Source organism: Leuciscus leuciscus (genome assembly GCF_965113295.1).
Source record: "Leuciscus leuciscus genome assembly, chromosome: 18".
Lineage (NCBI taxonomy): Eukaryota > Metazoa > Chordata > Actinopteri > Cypriniformes > Leuciscidae > Leuciscus > Leuciscus leuciscus.
The window spans coordinates 26746536-26756431 of record NC_138742.1 but is presented as its reverse complement, the minus strand read 5'-3'; the positions used below and the strand labels follow the sequence as shown (position 1 = coordinate 26756431).

Sequence of the window (9896 nt, the reverse complement as noted above, 5' to 3'; positions counted from 1 at the left end):
CAATGTGGGGCTCTTCTACTCACATGAGTCTGTGGTGGCTGTCTTCAAAGGATTCAGCAGCTTCACAAGGTCTTCGGCATTGATGATATCGCAGCTGTCCAGTGTATCAATGCTTTGGGCGTTTTGTCTGATCTCAGGGCAGAGAGTTGCTGCTATGGTAGCTTGCTGCTCCAGGTAAGGAACAATCATATCCAAATGTGCTATTGCATTATGTGGAAACGTCCATGATTCACTTGTGTGGTGGCAGTTGTAGCAGCTTCTGCTTGGGCATAAATACCGCCACAGCTGTTAAATTCAGGTGAAAAAAAGCTGTAACGCGCCTCACCCGTCCAAACAAATAGTGACGCGCAATACCGAGGCCAGCCTGGTAGCAAGGTTTATCGTGTGTGCGAAGCAATCCTGTCTCGCACACAGCCACTTTGGCACTTCCATATTACGAGCATTGTCAGTCAAAATAGCGGTTCCATGGTTTGGGTTTTTAAGCTCCCAGTCAGTGACAGATGCTTGTAAAACTTCAGCTATGTTCATCTCTGTATGGGACTCAAAAAGTGGGCGATTCCATTTCCCAGTCACTGATGATTGTGTGAGCTGTAATTGTTATATAGCTCTGTGTACACCTAAGTACAACCGGCAGTAGTAATGGCGATGCTTTCTGCCTCTTTCAGAGTCTGTAGCTGTGTCCCAGTTCAGGGGCTGCATCCTCCGAAGGCCGCATTTGAAGGCCGATTGCGTCACAGCGGTGCGACGAAGGCTGTCCCAAGTCGAGGGATCCTTCTAATGCGACCTAGTTATAACTTGAAAATGTAATAAAGAAATTATTCTGTACATTTATTTGTTGTCATGTCAATTAATTTGTAGCCTACATTTGATAACATTTTTTATATTTTACATTTTCAGTACTTTTTACAATTATTTACAAGATAAGTTACGTTTAAGATACGAAATACAAACTAAAACATAATATTTTTACTTGTATCATTGAAATATTATTACGTTGTTATTATAATGAAAAACGCATTATATTTGAGTTATTTTTAACCTTTATCTATTAACATGTATCTACGGTACCTAATATTTATCTAAATTAATCGATATTGAATCAAGATCGGAATCAAATCACAAGAATTGAATTGAAATCGTGAAATTTGTAAATCTGAAATCAAGCAATAATAAAAACAGTGGCCTACCAGTCATTACCATGTTGAAACATGTTGTCACTTAAATGGAACTTAATAAAATTCTGTTTAGTTACCAAATGTTTTGACAATCAAAATACACTTGTTGTGATGCAATTTGTTTTTGTTTTTTTACATCCCTCCCAAATCGGAGTTGACGTCCCAATCGTACTGCATTGTGGGACGTATAGGTGCCTGAAGTATACATATGAAGTAGACTCGCTCCCTCGGTCAAAATCGAGGGAACGAGGATCTGTCCTTATAAACTTACCTGTCCACTTCACGAAGTGTAATGCACTTCAAAATGTCGGCAGGTATGGCAGGGAAGTGCTTTGTCGCGCCGCGGTGACGCAATCGGCTATACTTTCCCCTTTAAATGACTCTCGGTGCGGATTTCAAAGGATGCAGCCCCTGAATTGGGACACAGTTTAGGCCTTATTTAGGTGTTTGAGGTAAGTACATTTTGATTTGGGGTCTTTAGGATAACAAGCGAGCGTGTTGCTGTTTTTTTTATAAATCTATGTAACGTAACGTTACACACCTCAGATGTTGTTTGTGCAGTGGCTCGCTTGTTTACTCGCGTGCAGACATTGCCTAACCTCTGCTACAACACGCGTTGATCGTTTTTGATCAATTGTTTTATGTAGCCTAAACTATGCTTAGCCTATATAGTTGTCAAAGTATTTGCACTGCTGCTATCTTTTGTAAGACTGAAGCTCCCAGAGAACAAAGTGAATATCGGAGCTAAATTTTACTTTACTTTATCAGACCAGTGTCGCATGATAATTTGCAGGTAGGGCTGGGCAGTACAGCTAAAATATTTATCACAATATAATGTTTCATATCATTCCGTATCGATATTTTTTTTAACAAAGACCAATCGATTTAAAAATATATATGTAACCACTGTATTTTTTATTTACCCAGTTTATTAATACAAACAACAAATAATTTTAGCTTTAACAGTAAAACAAAATAAAATGTAAACACTTTTTTTCTTGTATATAGTCTATTGGGGCCACATGAGGACGCAGTGAGCAAAATATTAATACACCGCATTAAATTGTTTATTCAAAGCATTGAAATAACATGGGTATCTGTTAAAAAAAAAAAGTGCATACTGTTTAATCTAACATTTATAAACAAATATAGTTTCATTATGTATTTATGCATAGCTTAATACAAAGAGCTGTATCACACAGATTGCATTTAAAAACATGGGATGCAGTGGAATGGGAAAAAATCCCCACAAAGGCTCGAGACATATTTTCTAACACGTTTCTCTTTTAACTTTACATGACTTTCTAAACGAGTGCAGCGCGACACGAGTGCAACAGTCAACGTTTTCCATCTAGAAAATGCGCAAATTATGCGTCCTGTGTGAATGGCTTGTTTTTGACGTAACCAAGGTTTTTTTTTTCTCTAATATTTTGAATGAACAGCGCAGTAGCGCCGCATCTCGTGGGTTCAACTAGATAGGCTAACAAGGCTAACAAAACATTCAAACGCAACAATTACACTTTCCTCCCCTTCTTTATCTTTAGGATAAAGACCTTCCTTATCCTTTCAACAAAATGTATATCTCTACTTTGACAAATGCAAAAACATATGCACACTCACAATGTTTGGTTTTCATACAGAGAAATGAACATTTCAAGGATTTGCATCAAATGTTTATTTTGAATTTCATTATTAAATACAGCCCATTCTCAGTGTCTTTAAGTACTATTTGTAACAACATGAATATGAAGGAAATAATATTATCACATAGTATAGTCAAATGGAAATCATTTTTTACAGCACTGTTACACTTTTATTAGTATATTAAAATAGTTTTAAAATAGGCCTATATCAAATTGTAGGCCTAGGCTACGTCACAATATCTTGTGCATGCACGAATTGAAAAGTGATCTTAATTAAAAAATATTTTTGGTAGATGTGAAAATAGCACATCTCTGTAAAGAAAAGTACAAAAAGAAGTTTAGGTGGTGCAAGACCGTATAAGCCATGCCCCCCACTTCTGCTCTGTGGCTGCTGGTCTGAAACTGCGCTTCTGCAGCTGGAAAGTATTGAAAGAGCCCTTGAGTAGACAGAATTGCGTCATCTTCGTTCTCTCCAACGGACCATTTTTTACAGCAATGGAGTCTCTCAATAATTCTCTCAATAGCACCATATACCAGCAGCGCAGTCGAGTTGCAGCAAATCAGACTATTTGTGATCAAAATAACATCTGAATCAATGCTAGTGGATTATTCCTAACTAAATTAGTAGATTAAGGGGATGTTATATCAGATAGCATAGGCTACTGGATAAAGTTAGCAACACAACAAACCATAGACAGCCAATAGAGTAGTAAAGGAACGTCAAAACGTCATGGTGTTTTCAATTTATTAGTAAACATAACTTTACTTTTACGTTTTGTTCTTAACGTAAACTACACACTCACACCCCTAATGGTTTTATCCAGTTACTTATTAGAAACATGCGTTTTCAAAAATAAACACGACTGTTTCAAAATTTGTGCGTCCAAGTATCCTCAAGTACCACCGGCTTTATTTTACTCATAAATTCAAAATCCCCATAGGAATATCTTGAGGGAACCAGGGGTGAATTGGTTTTGACGTCATCCCTGCAACACTATTAATGTATTAGTCAAATAGGCTGACATTGGGTGTACGTGGAAAAATGAGGATATTATTCCTTTATTACACACACAATAAAGAATCCAATTTCTTATTGTAGGAAGAGCATTCTAGTGATATAAATTTAGAGTGCCTATGTGAGGAAGCAAAAACGTATGCGTGGAGTGTTTTTAGGCATTGTGATTCTGTTGACTATTACCTGTCTATCTATATTATGTTTAAGCTCAGCTGATTTTTGGATTGATGGCAAAGGGTGAGGGAAGTTGATGGACCTAGGTGAGATTGAAAAAAACAAGGTTTAAAAAAGTTTAAAAGGCGAGCAATTATGAAAAACAAATCATACTAGGCTAAATGGGGAATCATACTAAAACTATATTATATACTACTACTGTATTATATAAGTTATCATGCTAAACATGTATTTTATTATGTCTACTCAAAGCCTCTGCTTTAGTCATAAAACATGTCCTTGTGTAAAATAAATATTTATTTGTTTTGTTGTGTGTCTAGAAATGCTGTCTAACAAAGTGGGCAAACAGCTGGGTCACCCCACGTATTCTTTATCTGGATGGTTGGTGACCAAATTCCTTAAATGGCACAATCAGATTTTGGAGGAGAATGCAGTGAAATTGAGCAACATACAACCCAACGACACAGTGCTGGAGCTGGGTCACGGGCCGGGCCTCGGTCTTCAGGAGGCCTCGCAGCTCCTCGTGGGCCCGAGAGGGAAACTGCTGGGTGTGGACTACTCACAATACATGCATCAGATGGCCAGCAAGCGCATGCAGGAGCAGATCTCCAGAGGAAAGGCTGTGTTGTATCACAGTGATTTGGTGACCATGCCGATAGAGGAAAACACTGTTGACAAGGTGTTTCACTGTAACTGTTATTACTTCTGGCCGGATCTCAAAGCGGGAGCGAAAGCGATCCACAGAGTGATGAAACCAGGTGAGATCACGAGAACTTGAGTTATTCAATACAATCTCTAAACCAAAAACGATAACTTAATTTTTCATCCGAAATATAAACATTTGTGAGATTTATTCAATCAAAACAGTTTTGAGGTTAAATTAGGTAATTTTTTTCATTGAATATTAATGTAATGTTAAAATTTTATGTTGAACAATAGTTATCTCTGTTGGTTAAAGGAATAGTTCACCCAAAAATGAAAAAAGTCATTAATTACTCACCCTCATGTCGTTCCAAACCTGTAAGACTTTCGTTCATCTTCAAAACAAATCATGAGAGATTTTGGTCCACGCAACTACCACTTTGTCACTTCAAAAAGTTCATGAAGAGATCTTAAAACTAATCCATATGAATCGAAAGGTTTAGTAAAAAATTTCTGAAAAGACTCGCTTGATATGATGATTGAATTTAGGCTTTTATTCACATATAAACATTGATTAGCGAACAAACAGAAGCTCTACCGTTCTTTGACGTGAGAGAAAAAAAACATAATTGGTTCTTGCTGAAGCTCAAACGTGCTGCGTAACACGAGAATGAACCTCATTGGGTCTTGCGGAAGCTCAAACTTGCTGCGTAACACGAGAATGAACCTCATTGGTTCTTGCTGAAGCTCAAATGTGCTGCGTAACACGAGAATGAACCTCATTGGTTCCTGCGGAAGCTCAAACTTGCTGCGTAACACGAGAATGAACCTCATTGGTTCTTGCTGAAGCTCAAACTTGCTGCGTAACACGAGAATGAACCTCATTGGTTCCTGCGGAAGCTCAAATGTCCAGTGTAACACTAGAATGAACCTCATTGGGTCTTGCGGAAGCTCAAACTTGCTGCGTAACACGAGAATGAACCTCATTGGTTCTTGCAGACACTCAAACGTGATGCGTAACACGAGAATGAACCTCATTGGGTCTTGCGGAAGCTCAAACGTGCTGCGTAACACGAGAATGAACCTCATTGGTTCTTGCAGAAGCTCAAACGTGCTGCTTAACACAAGAATGAACCTCATTGGGTCTTGCGAAAGCTCAAATGTCCTGCGTAACACGAGAATGAACCTCATTGGTTCTTGCAGAAGCTCAAACGTGCTGCGTAACACGAGAATGAACCTCATTGGTTCTTGCTGAAGCTCAAACGTGCTGCGTAACATGAGAATGAACCTCATTGGTTCTTGCTGAAGCTCAAACGTGCTGCGTAACACAAGAATGAACCTCATTGGGCCTTGCGGAAGCTCAAACGTGCTGCGTAACACAAGAATGAACCTCATTGGTTCTTGCTGAAGCTCAAACGTGCTGCGTAACACGAGAATGAACCTCATGGGTCTTGCGGAAGCTCAAACGTATGGAGTTAATATTGTGCCATAATTAAACAAATCCAGCATTTTGCCAACAAACTCGATCTGCTTTGCAAAGGAAAACTCGACTCGCAAACAAACAGAAAGCAATGTGAAAGTCCAAAGGTCAATTTGAGCAAAAATGCAGTGGAGTAACACATGTATTGTTTTGCAAATATATATAAATGAGCCTAGATAATATTTCACAAATAAATACAAACCATCCAACAAATTGCATGTAACCTTTGAACAAATACCAAATCTAGTGCATACAAATGCATATCTGTCTGTTATGATTGTGATACACCTGGCTTTTTATGAGATCTCTCGGCCTGATTTTCTCACAAATGTGTCCTGGCAGATTTTCTCACAAATGCAGTCGAGCAACTTCCTCTTCTAGAACAGTAGATGGCGCTAAGCTATGGGATTAATTTAGCGCCCGGGAGAAACACTGATTTGAAACTTGCCTTCGCCAGAGCTGAGGAAATTGACCGGTGAACAGGTGTGTTTCTCTCTTACTTTGTCTATAACCTTTTTGAGGTTTTCTTTTGCAAAATGTTTATTACATATCTAGAGAGATTAGCGCTTAGTAGCAATTCACTCTGTCTATAGGGGAATCTATCAAATAAAAGCTCTGCCATCATATGTTGCTTTTTTACATTTTCGTAAAAAGTTACATTTAGTGAACTATTTCAATCTGAACGTTTACATTTATCCACAATTTCTTTCGTTCTCCATAAATTGAGAACATTTCATTTAATTGAAAGGAGGGACCCACTTATTTAGTTGGCATTCAGTCAGCTTAACTGTTAATGTAATAAAGTAATTAATGAACAAAACAAACAATATACAATTGTTTCTTAACTTGCCTGTGACGTATGCCGTGCCCAAATTATTATTATTTTGGGCAGACAAATGAAACCCTCCTTTCAATTAAATGAAATGTTCTCATTAATTTATGGAGAATGAAAGAAATAGATTCGTTCAGTGTAGACATAATCACTAATGTAGTCATTTCGCACACGTCTGATGTAGAATAATAATAAAAAAAAGCAACATATGATGGCAGAGCTTTCAGTTTATAGATTCCCCTATCCTAGAGAGAGTGAATATCTAATCTGTCTAGATATGTAATAAACATTTTGCAAAAGAAAACCTCAAAAAGGTTAATTATAAAAGTAAGACAGAAACACTCCTGTTCACCGGTCATTTTCCTCAGCTCTGGCGAAGTCACTGTATTTGTTCATCTTTGTTAACGTTAGTTAATACAAATTACAGCTGTTAATTGAATTAGTAAATGTTGAAATTAACAAAAGCTCTATTCGGACGGGACTAGTTTAACATGGAGAGGTGGGGTAAAGTAATAATTACCAGAGATTCTCTGATTTTAGTCAGTAAAGATTACGGCGACTTTTACCTTCAGTAAAAAGGTCCGGAAAGATTACTTCCGGTAATAATCCAGTGCGAATAGACCCGCTGTAAATATGTACGTAAATATTTTGTCATTTCCTGTGTAAAAGTAGTTTTACGTGGTTTTTCAAGTATGGAGACGCTTAAAAGCATTCAGTTGCGTTCTAGACGCTGGGACGAGTCTGTGGCAAAACTCAAGTGTTCAGACCATTCAGATCAAAAGGAAGATTGAAAGCACTTGTTAGAGGCACGAAACTTCCTTTTAGGATTAGGTAAGTGCCTATTACCAACACAATCCAATCTGAAGTTAATTAATACATCGTTCGACCAGACATAATAGGTTATATGTGTTTGCGGACGTGATATCAGGAAGCAACGTAATACGCACATGACGACAGGAGGGGGGCGTCGATGCGCAAATCGAGTTACCTCTCCCACTTCTGCTGGTTTTACTGAGATATCTTATCCTGTGCTAATTGGCCATTAATATTACAGACATCCTGTGGTAAAATTACATTACTCCATCTACCCTTGTAAAGTTAATCCCGTCCGAATAGGGCTAAAGGCTAAATGCTGTTTAAGTGCAGTTCATTATTAGTTCATGCTAATTAATGTAGTTAACTAATGAACCTTATTGTAAAGTGTTACCAATTAATTATTAACTTAAAGGTATAGCGGAGGATCTTTCCAAATTTTAGATAAGACCCGCCCTCTCCACTTTTTGAAAAGTTTGATTGATTCACCAGAATGATTGACAATTAGGAGGACCAATAGTATAGGTTACCCACCAGGAAGTAAAACATCCTCCGCTATACCTTTAACCATTGTTTAAATCATTAACTGCTTCGAAAAGCATGCTGTTAATGAAATAGTTGAAACATGTAGTTAAAAACAATACTACAACACAACATAAATACATTAACGCAACAGTACAAAGGCGATTTCAGAATGCGCACTTTGACATTTGTAATGCATATGCTGAGGTGTCTAGTCCGCTCGCCGAGCTGATGTTCACCACTGTATGAATATGAAAGGGAAATTCCCAACTTTAAACAAAACCATTTACATGCTTAGGACGTTTGCGTTGTAAGAATGTACTGGGAAACCTCAGATATAAAAACGGTGTCTGGTTAGGCAATGTTTTCGCAATGTGAAATCATATTTCCTATTAATTCAATAGAATGCGTGAGCTTACTAGGGAATACCAATATGGTGGTGCGGTGGATTCACTTTTTATGACGTCATGAGCAATCCAGTTCTCTCTATAGTTCAGTGGACCGATCCCAGTTTTACAAGTACAACACTGTTCTGATAATGTTTGTGTATGTGGTCTATATGAAGTCATTCGTTTTAAAAATCATTGAAAATAAGCAAGTCTTAAAACAAATCAAGTTGCCTTAACAGAGCACAAAAGAATTTTATTTAATAGACTTTTTCCATTAAAATGAGAATACCAGCATAACAATTAGAGTGAAAATGCTTATTTGAATTGCTATGAAAAGGTTTTGCATTAATGACAGCATGTAGTTCACAAGTTAGTGATGATTCATGTGAGCATGATTTGAAAATGAAACTTTGGCCCTAAACTTTTAGACTCACCGTATGCCACTCTGACCCAGCATTTAATAATTAAAACAATGTGTAAATTATTTTTTGTTCCTCAGGTGGAATTATGGTTACAACTCTCAGACTAGACAGTCTTAAAAAAGCAGCTTCTATGGGAGTGCTCACTGGAGACAAATGGCGTCCTGAGGTCTACATGGAAGCGCTGGAGTCCTCTGGGTTCACAGACGTCCAAATGGAGAACAAAAGAGAGAAACTCATCAAATTTCAAGCTATTTTTGCCACTGCTGTGAAATGAAATTCCTGTGGTTATGTATTGATATGTAATAAGATGTCTGTCCTTCCACACTTTCTCAGGATCCAATCTACTCCAATTATGTTGTTAAAATATAAACATTTAAACTGGCTGTAATAAACTATTTTCATGACAGATTTATTCAATCATTTATTAAATTCAAGTTAACATGTCAAGTAACAACATAGCATGCAATATAGTGAATATAGCAAAATTATTCTAAGCCGACTACGAACTATGGACATTGAATGGCTTTCCTGTAGTATTGACATTTTTCTGTTACATTCGGTCATGCCGTATTAAAGAGTGAAAATAACATTTATTGTTTGAATTTTGTCATAAAACTGACAGAATTTGAAAGCTGAGACTTGGGCTATGTTCACACTGCAAGCCTTAGGGCTCAATTCTGATTTATTGCTCTGGCCCAGTTTACACCTGGTGTATGGGTTTAGGTCGGTCGGATCACAAGTAGTTGAGGGAGACACATTCCCATTTACACCTCTTTTCCCGTTTACGTC

At 37.5% G+C, this 9896-nt stretch overlaps 1 protein-coding gene across 1 annotated transcript; it reads left to right on the top strand.

The window, feature by feature from the left end:
* Positions 1-1572: 1572 nt before the first annotated feature.
* On the top strand, positions 1573-9696 carry LOC309480650 (putative methyltransferase YdaC). The gene is made up of 3 exons (XM_082145277.1): positions 1573-1627; positions 4328-4765; positions 9185-9696. The coding sequence occupies exons 2-3, from the start codon at positions 4330-4332 to the stop codon at positions 9379-9381; spliced, it is 633 nt and encodes a 210-aa protein (XP_082001403.1). The 5' UTR covers positions 1573-1627; positions 4328-4329; the 3' UTR covers positions 9382-9696.
* Positions 9697-9896: the final 200 nt, after the last annotated feature.

Coding starts and splice junctions, on each gene's coding strand:
- LOC309480650 (XM_082145277.1), top strand. CDS start 4,330: ATGCTGTCTAACAAAGTGGGCAAACAGCTGGGTCACCCCACGTATTCT. Junction 4,766..9,184: donor CCACAGAGTGATGAAACCAG/GTGAGATCACGA, acceptor TTTGTTCCTCAG/GTGGAATTATGGTTACAACT.